We start from the raw sequence: 16,206 nt of genomic DNA on the forward strand, positions 1-16,206 counted from the left end.
CTTTCTGGTCCTCTGCTGTCTTTTTTTATTTTTTTAATTTTGGATATACTCTTTTAAGAAAACACTGGATACATAAAAACCATCCAATCTTATCTTTAACTTGGTTGACACTGTTATGCTAACTTTTTTACTGCTGTATTCATCCCATAATTCTAATTTAACATTCCTTTGATCATAAATCAGTTATGAAGCTGATCCTTCTGCCCATTTTACAATGAAATTTGTTGTATAAGTCCTAGTAGGTATTATATTTATCCTTATCATGCTCTTATTATTTTTACCTGTCAGAAGTTTTAATCTCCAGTGATTGTATTTGGAAGTAAAAGAAAAATTTTCTTCTAAAAGAGGCTGGTTTTTTTTTTTTTTTTTTTTTTTTTTGTTCCCCCTAATGACATTTCTTATTAAGTTAGAACCAAATCTTTTGTATCTGAAATATATTTACCAAGGGACTCTAAGGCTTTCCAACCTGAGGGCCCCTTGGTAGCAGAAAACTACTAGAGAATCTGAGCACCACTGTGAAATCAGCACTAGTCTCCAAAATTAGCCTGTATTCAGACCATTTGATACTTGAATTACTCATGTTATTGATAGTACTAGGTAACTGATGACACTAGGAAAAGTTTCTGTGTATTAGAATTATTAAGAAATATTTCATTAACTGCTAGATAAAAACTGTTTTATAATTGTACTGTAAATGTCTTGTTTTTTTTTTTTTTTTTTTTTTAAACATTCAAATTGATTCACAGGCACAACTTAGCTGGCTTTCTTGCTTTGAAAATTAATAAACAAAGAGTAAAAGTGCTTTTTATGTCCAAGAAATATTTTAGAAAGTCTGCTATTTTTTTGCCATAATAAATAAATCTGCTATTTGTATATAACTTCTTATTTGTGTAATTAAATTTCTTATGAAATCTTGTATTACCTATGAATATGGAACTTGTGATTTTGTTAACTTTTATATTATGATTTACAGATCACATCTTGGCTACAGCAGCAACTAATGGTTCCGTTGTTACCTGGAATCTGAATAAGACCTCACGCACAAAACAAGGTATGCCTAATGATGAGAAAGTTACACTTTGAGATTTTCCTTTTGAAAGTTTTGTATCCCTTAAAAGCAATTTTATGGCTGTTTTATATATATATAGACTTAATGAAAAGTAAAAGTGAAAATGTTTGAATGGAATTGCAGGAACAGTATGAAAAGTAGGAAAAAGAGTTCCAGATCAGATTAATGCCATCAAATTATTGATTAAACATTACATAAGTCTGTAAAATAATTACAATAGTAAGTAAGATAAGGATTTAAGATAAAGGATGTGAACAGTACTTAAAGTACAATATTGTACAATAAAAGCTATACCATAGAGCCCTAAGGCAAAATTAATATGCATACAGAGTTAACCATTTAGGCCAAAAATGGAAGATAAGATTTTAGAATATACACTATAAAAGTATACCCAAGAGAGCCATGTGGCCAAAAGACTTAGATAATCTGAGCTAGTTTTAGTTATACCCTACAAATAAACAAATAATTAATAATAAATGCAGGTAAGTAAAATGAAATAAAATTATGATAATGAGGCAAATTATTGATAATAGGATACATTGAATGGTATGTTTACTAGGACTAGCACCATTAAATATATATATATATATATATAAGAAAATTCTGATTATTGAAATTGAATGAATAAATAATCCTGTGTTTTCTCTGCATACAGATATACATTGTATTCATAAAATGAGAAGGAAGTAGGCAAGAATATTTAATGATAACAGAATTCTCTGTTCTCTATAGATTTTTCATTCTCCAGTTAGCTCATATTCCAGACTCTCAGTTAGAGATTCTCTAATCAATAAATGAAATAGAGTAAAGTTGCATTAGTATTGACTTTGACAGTGGAAAATATTTGTCTCCTGAACTCAGTGGTGATTATGAATTTTTAATTCAGCCATGTAGTTATCTTTTTAGTACAAACTAGTACTTAAGATTGCTGATGGCACTCCTTTTTCTTATTAATATAAGAAAAAGGAATGGCATCAGCATTCTTCCAGTTTATGGTACCATGCAACAAAGTTTAACTAAATGCTGAACTAAATTAAATTATAACAGCAAACTTGACCTTATGAACATTCACATAAACTCATAAATTATAAAATATGAGCATAAACCCATTCAGAACATAAGCAGCTAAATCACAGTGATGCAGCTATATAAATATATAATAATGGTTAATTACTTTTAAGAATGTCTGCAAATGTGTATAGTGCCTATCGTCTTCATAGTAGCTGTCAACTCGACTGCCAGTAAATGGATTTTTGTGAAATTTTATATTTGGGTCTTTTAGAAAAGTTCCTAATTTTATTAAAATTCAACCAGTAAAAAAAAAAAAAAAAAAAATGCACGTCTGAATATTTCCTCTAAGGTAGTTTTACAGCAGAGGGAAAATAGGCTGGCTGGATTTAAAAAAAAAAAAAAAAGAAAGAAAGAAACAATGCAGGTGCCAGATTTATGCATTATGTTTGTTTTATGTTTCATTAATAATTTCCAAAGGCCAATTTCTTTCTCTTTTACATTCCTAGACTGTATGTCATCATTACTGTTTATTTGCAACAGATGAACTCATTCATTTTGTGAGACTTTCACTACTAGTTCACAGTATATCATTAGCATTAGTTGAGGCATATGATGCAAGAAAGCAAGCTTATATAGCATCAACCAAAAAAAACAAAAAAAAACTTCCCAGTTCACCTATTCGGTCACTCCAAATGTTTGTCTAGTCCAGCCTTAAATTTATTTAAGCTATCAACTTCCACAACAACAGATGGAAGTTTGTTCCAGCAATCAACTACCCACTGGCTAAAGGCAAACATCCACATATCTATTCTACAACTGTTTTTCCTCAATTTGAATCTCCCTTCAGGTTCTTAATCTGAGCAAGTGGAAGTATCCCATCAACATTGAGCCTGCTCAAACCATTCAAGGCCTTATACACCTCAATCAGATCACCTCACAAGTGTCTAGTCTCCAGTGTTGCAACTTGCAGAATTTAAGCCTCTCTTGGTAAGAGCAACCCATTGTTCCTCTCACTAATCTTGTTGCCCTTCTCTGTACTCGTTATAGCAACTCTACATCCTTCCTAAAATGAGGTGGTTTTTTTTTTTTTGTTGTTGCTGGGTAAGTTTTCTTCCTTGCATCATTTGTCAGTACTAATACTATAAATTTGAATTATATCAACAAATTGTAATGGAGTTTTAGCTCTCTAAGCTGAGTAATTTTCACATATAAATTATCCAGATTTTGAATTACGTGTATCATAAAGCATGTTAACTTGCTATCGTTTGCAGCCTGATATCAAAATAATTAGTATTTTTAATTATTCAGCATGAAGTCAATCAGTTTTTTATGTATTCATAATATTTTAAATAGTGGCTCATTCTTATACATATATATTGAACATGTGGAATATCATTATTTTAATTTTGCTTATAGCAACTCTACATCCTTCCTAAAATGAGGCCTCCAGATCTGTATGCAGTACTCAAGGTGTGGCCTGACCAAAAAGGGATAATCACCTCCTTCTCTCTGCTAGCAAATTTCCTATATATCATTGACAAGACTCCATGACTTGCTCTGGCAGCCCATCTGCACTTCTCAGAGAACTTCATATCAGACTGCACAATTGTCCCCAGGGCTTTTCATTTTCCACACTCCCTAAATGTAGTACTACACAGTTGGTATGTTTCTATTGGGTAACTGCTACCCATATGCAGTACTTTGCATTTGTCAATGTTAAACTTCAGCTGCCACTTCTCATCCCATCTGCCTAACTTTTCTAGATCCTGTTGCAGTAGCATACCGTCTTTACGGTCATTAACAGCCCTGCCAACATTTGTATCATCTGCAAACTTGGACATTCAGCCTGATATATCTTCATCGATATCATTGATAAATACACAAAACAACAGTGGTCCCAGCACAAAACACTGGGGGACTCCACTAATAACATTAGTCTACTTAGAGCAGTGTTCATTTATTACCATTCTCTGTGGTCTCCCACCCAACCATCCCTTTATCCATTGCAGCAAATTGCCCTTAATGCCATACTACTCCAATTTGTACAGCAGTCTTCCATGTGCAACAGTATCAAAAGCTTTCCAGAAATCCAAGTACAGCCACTCCCCAACTTATCTAAGGGTTGCATTCCGCAAAACACTATGCAAGTCAGAATTTGTCCCATGCTTGTGCAGCACTGTGCAACTGTGTTCACTGAATTGATTAAATTAAAAAAGAAAGGTTCGACGAACATGTAAATAGAATTATTTATTGTATTTATTAAATTTTTTATCTCATGCGCAGGAAAAATTACAAAAGCATGCAATTTAAAAAAATTTAAAAATTATAAAATTGCAAAAAAAGAGAGGAGACAAGCATGACATCAGTAAGTTTTACCTCTCGAGCATCGTTGCCAGAATTGACGTCGTCAGCTCATAAGTATGCCGCTGTGGAGGTTGAGGAGATTTAGTAGGGGTTGGCTTCTCAACCTTATGAAAGAACATATTAATGGATGACTGTACAGTGGCTTTTTTCTTTTCATTGTAGATTTCTTTGTAGCAAGCAAGCATATCATTCACCCCTCTTAACTTTTAAGAATCATTCGCTGTCAGGATCCATCTTATCAAACTTCGCCAATGCTGATGCAATTTCGCAAAATGCCATTGCTATCCCTCTGGTGATGAAGCATCTTGGCTCCTCATTTGGTTCATCTTGAGCTTCATCAGCATTTTCTTCTTTCACTATCGCAGCCTTCAAGTCAGTAAGCTCTTTGTTAGATAATTCCTTCTCTCCTTACTCTATTAACTACTCCATGTCTTTGGCATTAACCTTCAACTGAAGTAGCTCTGCAACCTTTATAATCTTATTTGTAACCTCTGCATGTGATTTGTCTTTTTCAAATCCTTTGAAGCCTTTTACGTGCCGCGGGCATATTTTCTTACATGCACCAACAACTTTTAGTAATTTATGGTGTGGTAAATATTGTAAGATTTCTAAAAGTCTCTTAACGTAAAATTTTTCTCACTGTCTACTGCTGACAATGCCTGGGCAAATGTTGTGCATAAATAGTATGCTTTTAAATTTGAAATAACACCCTGATCCATAGTTGGGATGAGTGAAGTCATGTTTGGTGATAGAAATATGACTCTCGCATTCGAATGGAAATCATAGGATGTCCAGGAGCATTACCTGATAGAAGCGAAATCTTGAAAAGAACATTATCTTTACAATATTTTTCAACCTGGAATGAAGCAGCATTTAAACCAATCCTCAAAGAGAGTTATTGTTATCCATGCTCTCTGGTTCGATCAGAAATGCACAGATAGGGTGGCTTTATTGACATTCTAAAGTGCACGAGGATTTTCAGAGTGGTACACAAGCAATGTTTTTAGTCTGTAATCTCCTGCTGCATTAGCTTCAAGCAAGAGTGTGGCCCTATCTTTTGAAGCTGTGAAACCTGGCATTGTCCTTTCCTCTTTGACAATGTATGTTCAATCCGGAATTTTTTCCCAATACAGAGCAGTCTCGTCAATGTTAAAAATTTGCTGCGTTGAATTAGCCGCCTTCATCAATAATTTTTTCCAATACATCACAAAATTTCTCTGCAGCTGCAGAATCAGCACTGGTGACTTCACCACATACTTTAACATTGTGGAAACCAGCGCAATGCTTGGACCTATTAAACCACCCATTACTTGCCACGAACTTGGCTTGGGGTTTGGCGTACTTATCCTTAATATCTTCATAAATACTTTTTGCTTTTGCTTGAATGGCCATTGTACTCAGAGGCATTCTCTTCTGAATCTGATTTTCCTTCTATATTATTAATAGCTTTTCCATCTTCAATATAGCACCTGAATGCTGTTTTGTGTTGACTTTTTATCCTTTGACATGTTCTTTTATATGTGCACTGTCCTTTAAAATAGCATTCACTGTTGAAGCAGCGAGACCTAATTCCCATGCAGTAGGTGACAAAATTTGTCCTGCTTCGTACTTCTTAATCATTTTCATCTTCATTTCTAAATCAATTTTATTTCGTTTCCTGGCACTACCACCACTTGCACTATCCGTTGGTCACTTTCCCTTCATCATTGTAATACATAAATAGGAATGAAGAGAATTTGTTTTTTTATATGATTGAAGATTTCAGTGAAGGGAAACACATTTCACCATAATAATGTAAAAACTCACAATTGCAGTTATCGGTATTATCGCAAATGCAATAAGATCGGGTTTACTACTATTTATAATTAGATGCACTAACAGAAAAGCCCAATAAACTGGAAAGTGCAGATTGTTTTATGGTCGTGACCTCCAGAAACGTGCTTTAGAAAAATATCACAAAGGCGTTCAAAATTGATTCTTATAATGGAACGATGAAAGCGTAGTGCAATTTCCATTATAAAAATTACCTTTTAGAGAGATAAATAGCTTAGTTATATAGCAAAATTTTCAACTTCCAAGGACTTGGAACAAATTACAAAAAAAAAAAAACCATGTTATTGGGTTCACATTATATTTTTTTTTCATAATATCCTTACAGATGTAAAATAAGTTTCCATATTTTTTTCAGTTTGCACCGGCCTGCAAAAACTTACAAAAAGTCAAGTATTACGTAAGCCGCGGAGATCCTGTATATGATATCAAAATTATTTTTTGCATCCAATTCCTTTGTCACCACATCGTAGTATCCAATCAAATTGGTCAGACAAGCCTTCCCCTTAAAAAAAAAAAAAACCATGGTGTGTCCAAATTATTACTACAGTCTTGTCTAGGTGATTCTGCATCACTTCTTTAACCAGTGACTCCATTATTTTCCCCAAAACAGAAGTTAAACTAACAGGTCGGTAATTATTTGTGTCACCCTTTGAACCCCCTTTTGTGAATTGAGGATACATTTACACACCTCCAGTCCATGGGGATTTCCTGAACTCCCTGAATTGAAAGATGCTCTCATAATTATGACTAAGGGTTTGCTTACTTCCCTTGCTGCCTCCTTCAATATAACTGAATAGATTCCATCTATTCAGGTGCCTGTTTTATGTTTCATTTCAACAATTTAGTCTCATCTTTTAAGGGCACAAAAGATGATATCGTTGTATGCGTTGGCACAAATGACATTAAATGTAGGAGATCTGCAGATTTACTTACCATGTACAGGTCAATGCTGAAAAAGAGTCAAGAGTTAAAGTTAAATTTGAAAGTGTCTGGCCAACCGGGCTAGCTGGGTGGGTAAAGTGCCTACCTGGCAACCCAAAGGTTGCAGGTTCGAATCCTGCCTCGGGCTTGGATCAAAGTACTTCAAAAACCTTGGGAGGTGCATTATGGCCACAGAAGCTGATGCGCCAACAACTATCAAAAAAAAAAAAAAAGAAAAGAAAAAAGAAAGTGTCTGGAATCCTGCCCAGACACGATAGGAGGGAGTATATGATGAGAGCCAATCAATTCGGCCCAATGGTGTAGGACTCATGGTGTAGAATGGTCTGTACTTGTTAACAGGAGAAATTGCTTCTACAGGGATGGGATACACTTAAATTGAAGGGGTGCAAGAATATTTGCTGATGCTATCGAGGCAGTGTTAGGTGGGTCGAAAAACTGCTAGCTTGGCGGGATTCGCGGACTAATAGATTAACAGTAGACACAGGCAGAGGTGGAAATGATTCTTGCACTGCTTCTATTGGAATGAGCAGCAGCCAGTTGCTGGGGTTTTCAGGAACTGCTGGGGGTCATGAAACAAGTACATACATGTGCTGTGTTAGAGTAACTAAGAGTAAGAACAGGTGCATGTATACTTGCATGTACACCAAAGCTAGGAATATAGTAAATAAATTTGATGAATCTGAAGTGCTGATTAAGACATCAAAGGCAAATATTCTTGGGATATCAGAGACGTGGTGCTACTCAGATATAAGAGATGCAGAATTGGAATTTGGGGAGTAAAGTGTGTACACAGAGGATAGGAAAGGAGGACGGGTTATGCTATTAGTTAAGAAACATGTAAAATCTAAGGAAGTGCATTCAGTTGACATAGATGGACGGTGCAATGTTGAGTCAGTTTGGTGTGACATAAGCACTGGGAAAGCAAAAATGAGGGTATGTGTTTGCTATAGGGCTAATGACTATGATGAGTACAGTGAACAGTTATACAGAGAAATAGAGTGGGTCAGTAAATCAGAGTGTCTCATAATGGGAGATTTTAATTTCTCAGATATCCACTGGAACTTGTTGGTTGGTCACTTGCACACTAGCAAGGCTTTTGTGGATTTATTGGGTGATTGTTTTCTATAGCAGCATGTTAGTGAGGCAACAAGAGGGAGTAACACTCTTGATCTGATTATCAGCAGTGATTATTCATGCATTAAGAATTTACCAATAAAGGAACCACTAGGTGGCAGTGATCACAGTGTACTGGTTTGATATTTACTTAAAGTTGTAACTACCATCAGGGGTAATGGGAAGGGTTTTGCTTTCATAAAGGCAAATACAGTGGTCTCAGAGATTCTTTAGCTTCTATGCATTGGGACCAACTGATTATGTTACCAACAGCAAATTCTAAATGGGAAGCATTCGAGGAAGTAATTTTGGAAGCTACTAGGCTTTTTGTTTCAACTAAGAAATACGGCTCTAGGTTTAGGTGCAAATGGATGTCAGATGAACTAATGAGATTCTTGACAGAGAAGAAAAATGCATGGGATGCACATAAATTGTCAGGCGACACAGAAGCTTATGGTAGATACAAGCTAGTCTGTAATCAAATCACAAAGGAGGTTAGGCAAACGAAGGCAGATTATGAAAATCTTAAAAAAACCAGCAAAGACTTCTTTACTTATATAAACTCTAAAAGGAAGGGGATGAATCAGATTGGTCCACTTGATGTCAGTGGTTCGACTGTAGATGATCATTCTCAGATAGCTGCTGAACTAAATAAGTATTTTGCAACTATATTCACACGTGAGGAGGGCCGGATGTCTATAAAACTCTTACAAAATTATTTTGTAATAACTGAGAGCAAAGTGGAGGAGAAATTCTTAAAGTTAAATATATGAAAGGCATCTAGGGTAGATGGGATCTATCCAGTTACATTAAAGGAGGTGGCAAAGGAAGTAAGCAAACCCTTAGCCATAATTATGAGAGCATCCTTGGACTTTGGGGAAATCCCCACAGACTGGAGATGTGCAAATGTATCTCTAATTCACAAAGGGGAATCAAAGGGTGACACGAGTAATTATAGACCTGTTAGTTTGACTTCTGTTCCAGGGAAAATAATGGAGTCACTGGGTAAAGAAGCATTGCAGGATCATCTAGACAAGGCAGCAGTAATAATTCAGACACAGCATGGGTTTGTCAAGGGGAAGTCTTGTCTGATCGATTTGATTGGATACTATGATGTGGTCACAAAGGAACTGGATGGAAAAAATAATTTTGATATCATATACAGGCAACTCTCGGTTTAAGAATGTTCGATTTATGCACATTCGCTATAACGAACGTCACAATTCTTTCAAAATTTCTTAAAGTCGCCAATAGATAGTTCCTTATAAAACAAAATGACAAACATGCCAAATGTTAACCAAACGTGAACATAATTGTAAGATTTAAATAAATAAACATTTTTAAAAATGTATTTATTACAATAATTATCAGAAAATTATTATGATAATTATACTGAACTGTTCTTGGTTAATGAAAGTAATCTAGTCAGTAAAAAAACTTTGGTTTACACACCACGCCACGTAGAATGTTTAAATGCTTTTTAATCAATTTCTGAGGGGTTAGCAATCTTTGAAGAAGAAGATGTAAATATAGAAAGAATTGCAAAAGTTAAAAGAAGTGTTTGACTGTCTAGCATGCTACAGTGAGATTTTTGAAAAAAACTGTGCAATCTTCTATAAAAACAATTTTAAAATATGGAAAACCCAGCTGTTTCTTCATTATCAGATGCCTTTCCATCTGCCTCATCTGCACCTAGTGTCAATTATGTGGAAAATATTGAACTCTGATGAAGAAATCGACAAGTAAAAGTTGAATACATATGTATTTATAGTACATATATTATGTTAGTACTCATTTTATTTATTTCTATTTTGTAACTATGTTTTTAATTAAAATTAACAAGTATGATACCTTGTTTTTTAATTCTTTTCTTATTTTATTTTACGCTAGGTATCGTATACAATAAACCATAACGCATACATACATTATAATAAAACATTGTATAGACCATTCGGTGTTTAGTACGTGGTTTTAATGCTTTAAAATGGTTGCTAATGTATACAATATGTATCATAAAAGCTCAGGAATGCAAGATACACATAACGAACAAAATGTATAACAAACAAAGTCTTGAAACAGAACTCGTTCGTAAACCGAGAGTTGCCTATACTTGGATTTCAGGAAAGCTTTTGATACTGTTGCACATGGAAGACCACTGTACAAATTGGAACAATATGACATTAAGAGCAAGTTGCTACAATGGATAAAAGGACGGTTGAGTGAGAGAAGTCAGAGAGTGGTAATTAATGGGTACTGTTCTATGTGGACTAATGTTATTAGTGGTGTCTCTCAGGGTTCGGTGTTGCGCCCATTGTTGTTTTGTATATTTATCAATGATATTGATGGAAAAACTGTGACAATCTTAATGTCACAGTTTTTGCAGATGATACAAAGGTTGACAGGGTTGTTAATAACAATTAATGACATTATGCTGCTGAACAAGGATTTGGAAAAGTTTGGGAGATGGGCTGAGTAATGGCAACTGAAGTTTAACATTGACAAATGCAAGGCACTGCATGTGGATAGCAGTAACCCCAAAGAAATGTACCAACTGGTTGGTGTTACACTCAGGGTAGTGGAGAATGAAAGAGACCTTGGGGTAATTGTGCAGTCAGATATGAAGTTTTCTGAGCAGTGCAGACAGGATAGCAGAACAACAGTGGGGGTCTCGTCAATGATATATAGGAATTTTACGAGCGGCAAAAAGGAGGTGATTATCTCCTTGTATAAGGCAATGGTCAGGCCATATGTTGAGTACTATGTACAGGTCTGGAAGCCTCATTTAGGAAGTTGTTTAGGAAGGATGTAGAGTTGTTAGAATGAGTACAGAAAAACTGCAACAAGATTGGTGAGCGGAACAAAGGGGTGCTCTTATGAAGAAAGGCTTAAGTTCTGAAAATTGCAGCTTCTGGAGACTAGGCACCTGCGAGGCGATCTGATTGAGTTTTATAAGGCCTTGAATGGATCGAGCAGGCTCAATGCTAATGAGACTCTTCCTCTTGCTCAGATTACTAACCTGAGGGGGCATATATTCAAACTGAGGAAAGACAGTTTTAGAATAGATGTGCGGAAGTTTGCTTTTAGCCAGTGGGTAGTTGATTTTTGGAACAAACTTCCATCTGCTGTTGTGGAAGTTGATAGCTTAAATAAATTCAGGGCAGAACTAGACAAACATTTGGAATGAATGGATCAGTGAAATGGAAAGGGGGTGGTTTCTTTTTTTTATTGGCTGATGCTGTATAAGCTTGCTTTCTTGAGTCACGTACCTCTGCTAATGCTAATTTCTCCTCCACTTTGCTCTCTCTTATTACAAAATCATTTAGCTCCCTGTTAGAGTTTAGTAGACTTCTGTCCTCCTCTTCCTTATAGAATACCTTGTGTGAATGTAGATGCAAAAGACTCGTTCAGTTTGTCAGCTATCTGGGCAGGATCATCAACAGTCGAACCACCATCAACAAGTGGACCAATCTGATTCATCCCCTTCCTTCTAGAGTTTACATAAGTAAAGAAGCCTTTGTTGTTTTTCTTTGCATCCTTTGCCAAGGATTTCTTGTAATCAGCCTTCACTTGCTTAACCTCCTTTGTGACTTGATTACAGATTAGCTTATATCTGTCAATAGGCTTCTGTGTCACCTGATAATTTATATGCATTCCTCACTTTTTTTTTTCTTCTCTGCCACGAGCCTCATTAATTCATCTGACCTCCATTTGGTCCTGAACCCTGACCAGTATTTCTTAGTTAGTGGTAAAAAGCCTAGTAGCTTCCAAGGTTATTTTCTTGAAGGCTTCCCATTTAGAATTTGCTGTTTTTAACATCATCAGTTGATCCCACTGTATAGAATTTAAAAACTCTCCGAGACTACTGTAGTCACCTTTATGAAAACAAAAACCCTTCCCTTTACCATTGATGGTAGTTACATCTTTAAGTAAATACCAAATCAGTACACTTTGATCACTGTCACCTACTGGTTCCTATATCTGAAAATTCTTAATGCATGAATAATCACTGCTGATAATCACATCAAAACTATTACTTCCTCTGGTTTTCTCTCGAATGTGTTGCTTGTTGAAAACTATTATCCAGTAAATCCACAAAAGTCTTGCTAGTGTATGAGTGACCAAACCACAAGTTTCAATCAACATCTGGAAAATTGAAGTAATAGTAGTAGTGGCATGTGGTGCAAGAAAGCAAGTGTATAAGCTTATGCAGCAACAGCAAAAAAAAAAAAAAAAAAAAAAATCACACCATTCCCTCCAAATGCCTGTCCAGTTCCTCCTTAAATTTATTCAACATATCAACTTCCACAACGACAGATGGAAGTTTGTTCCAGCAATTAACCACCCGCTGGCTAAAGGCAAATTTCCGCACATCTATTCTACATTTGGCCTTTCTTAATTTGAATTTATGCCCCCTTAGGTTCGTAATCTGAACAAGTGGAAGGATCCCATCAGAATTCAGTGTGCTCAACCCATTCAAGGCCTTATACACCTCAATCAGATCACCATGCAGGTGCCTAGTCTCCAGCCACTGCAATTTGCAGAACTTAAGCCTCTCTTGGTAAGAGGATCCCTTCATTCCCCTCACCAACCTTGTTGCCCTTCTCTGTACACGCTCAAGTAAATCTACACCTTCCTAAAATGAGGCCTCCAGACCTGTATGCAGTACTCAAGGCGTGGCCTGACCATTCCCTTATACAGAGGGACAATCACCTCCTTCTCCCTGCTAGCAAAATTCCTATATATCATTGACAAAACCCCATGACCTGCCCTGGCAGCATGTCTGCATTGCTCAGAAAACTTCATATCTGACTGCACAATTACTCCCAGGTCTTTTTCATTTCTACCACCTTAAGTGTAGTACCACACAGTTGGTATGTTTCTCTGGGGTTACTTCTACCCATATGCAGTACTTTGCATTTGTCAAGGTAAGAGTTGCCACTTCTTAGCCCATCTGCCCAAATTATCTAGATCCTGTTGCAGTAGCACACTGCCATTACTGTCATTAACAACCCTGCCAACCTTTGTATCATCTGCAAACTTCGACATTAAGCCTGATATACCTTCATCAATATCATTGATAAATATACAAAACAACAGTGGACCCAACACCGAACCCTGTGGGACTCCACTAATAACATTAGTCCACAAAGAGCAGCACCCATTGATTACCACCCTCTGTCTTCTCCCACTTAACCATCCTTTTATCCATTGTAGCAACTACCCATAATACCATTCTGCTCCAATTTGTACAATAGTCTTCCATGCGCAACAGTGTTAAAAGCTTTCCTGAAATCCAAATATATGATATCAAAATTATTTTTTGCATCCAGTTCCGTTGTAACCACATCATAATATCCTATCAAATTTGTCAGACAAGACTCTCCCTTAACAAACCCATGCTGTGTCTGAATTATTGCTGCAGTCTTGTCTAGATGATCTTGCAATGCATCTTTAACCAGTGACTCCGTTATTTTACCCGGAACAGAAGTTAAACTAACTGGTCTGTAATTACTCGTGTCACCCTTCGATCCCCCTTTGTGAATTGGGAATACATTTGCACATCTCCAGTCCGTGGGTGGTGCCTCCGTAGCCAGGTGGGAAGGAGCAGCAGTGCGTATCACACGCTTCTTGATTAGACCAGGGTTCGAGCCCGTCACCACCAAATACGGAAGATGCGGAAAGGTCAGGGAATGACCACTGCATATCCCGGAGAAATATGGCCTTAGTTGCTAATGCTCCTAAAAACCAAACAACAACAACCAGTCCGTGGGAACCTCCCGAGTCCAACGATGCTCTCATAATCATGACTAAGGGTTTGCTTAGTTGCTTTGCCGTCTCCTTTAATATAACTGGATAGATCCCATCCCCTACAGGTGCTTTTCTTATGTTGAAGTCCCCCATTACAACACATTCTGATTTACTGGCCCACTCTATTTCTCTGCACAAATGTTCTCTGTACTCATCAGAGTCATTAGGCCTATAACACGCTCCTAATCTCATCTTCCCTTTCCCAGTCTTTGTTGTTGTTGTTGTTGTTTGAGAGCTATTGGCGCAAGGGCAGCTTAGGCTATAATGTGCCTAGTCTAAGTAACCAGTGTTTATGTCACACTAAACTGACTCAACATTGCACTATCCACCCATGTCACCCAGATGCACTTCTTTAGATTTTGTGTTTCTTAACTAACAGTATAACCCCTCCTACTTTGTCTATCCTTTCTGTACAAATTGTATTCTCCAAATTCTAATTCTGCACTGCTTATAACTGTGTGACACCATGTCTCTGATATCCCAACAATATCTGCCTTTGATGTCCTGATCAGCACTTCAAATTCATCAAATTTATTTACTTATTATACTTCTAGCATTGGTGTACATTCATATATACATTCACCTGTTTTTACCCTAACACAGCCATGGATTTACTTGTTCTATGATGATTTCCAGCAGCTCTTGAAATCCCCAGCAACTTGCTCTCTAGGCTGCTGCTCATTACAATAGAAGCAATGCAAGAATCACTTTTGCCTCTGCCTGTGACTACTGTTAATCATTTAGTCTGTGGATCCCCCCAAGCTAGCAATTTTCCGACCCACCTGACACTGCCTCGATATCATCAGCAAATATTCTTGTATTTTAAGTGTCTCCCCTCCCTGTAGAAGCAGTCTCTGCTGTTAGCAAGCACATACCAAGCTGAAAAAATTGTACCCCATTAGCCTTGCACAATCTCTCCAGGGCCAAATTGATTGACAAGGCTCTTGTCACATACTCCTTTCTATCGTGTCTGGAGAGAATTGCAGACACATTCAAATTTAACCCTAACTCGTGACTTTTTTTCAACATTGACCTGTAGTTGTTAAGTAAATCTGCAGATCTCTTACTCTTAAGGTCATTAGTGCCAACGTGTACAACATTATAACCTTTTGTGCCCTTAAAAGATGATATCTGCTCTAGAATATTGTCAACTTTTGGCCCTGGCAGACATACCCTGGTCCGGTTTCACATATTGTTTTTGCATAATACAGACAGTTTCCGCTTTATGAGTTTTTTTTTGTTTTTTTTCAAGTATCAACAAAATCAAAACTATGCACATTAATTGCAAAAAATGAATGTTAAACATTCATAAATACCACATTTCACGTGCTTAGCTATGCGATACAATGTACCCTGCTTTACGATATTAATCCATTACCATCGTATTGCGGAAATATCGTAATGTGAACCCAGTAACACATTGTTTTTTGGTAATTCATTCCAACACCTTGGAAGTTCAAGTTTACTTTTATAACTCCCTAAAAGGTCATTTTTATAGTGTAAATTGTATTAGTTACCAATTCAAATCATTAAACGCACGTTATTATATGTTATAAGAACCAGTTTTGAACGGCTTTGTGATATTTTTCTAAAGCACATTTCAGGACGCACAGTTAACCCAAGCACTGTACTAAGTACTATAGGTTCTAATACCTCTCGTGTTTGGGGTTCTCATAAAAAAAAAAAAAAAAAAAAAAGGGAAGTCACGACCATAAAACAATAAAAACGATTTGCATTTTCCATTTTATTGGGCTTTTCTGTTACTGCAAGCAGTTATAAATGGGTAGTAAACTCAATGTTATTGCATTTGTGAAAATACCGATAGCTGGAATTGTTATTATGGTGAAATGTATTTGCCCTTTACTGAAATCTTCAATCGTATAAAAAACATAAATAAATCTTCAGAATCTTCTCTTCATTCTTTTTTTTTTTTTAAGCTTCGTAAACTTGTTACTCCGCGAAAATCATGTTAGTTGCAATTTGTGCATTCCGTTAAAAAATGCTTATGCATGCTATTGAAATTTATAAAGAAAAGAGAAGATTATCTTGGAAATAAACGCCGCTTG

At 36.4% G+C, this 16,206-nt stretch overlaps 1 protein-coding gene across 2 annotated transcripts in view; it reads left to right on the forward strand.

The window, feature by feature from the left end:
- Positions 1–16,206, forward strand: part of Wdr24 (WD repeat domain 24) — a 223,103-nt gene that overhangs the window by 57,215 nt on the left and 149,682 nt on the right. For both annotated transcript variants that reach the window (XM_090383842.1, XM_090383843.1), the window contains exon 4: positions 974–1,051. In XM_090383842.1, coding sequence (XP_090239968.1) covers positions 974–1,051 — 78 coding nt within the window. The remainder of the gene's footprint in view (positions 1–973; positions 1,052–16,206) is intronic.

The sequence above is a fragment of the Mastigoproctus giganteus genome, chromosome 10, assembly GCF_048544385.1.
Source record: "Mastigoproctus giganteus isolate SK-2022 chromosome 10, ASM4854438v1, whole genome shotgun sequence".
In the NCBI taxonomy this organism is placed as follows: Eukaryota; Metazoa; Arthropoda; class Arachnida; order Uropygi; family Thelyphonidae; genus Mastigoproctus; species Mastigoproctus giganteus.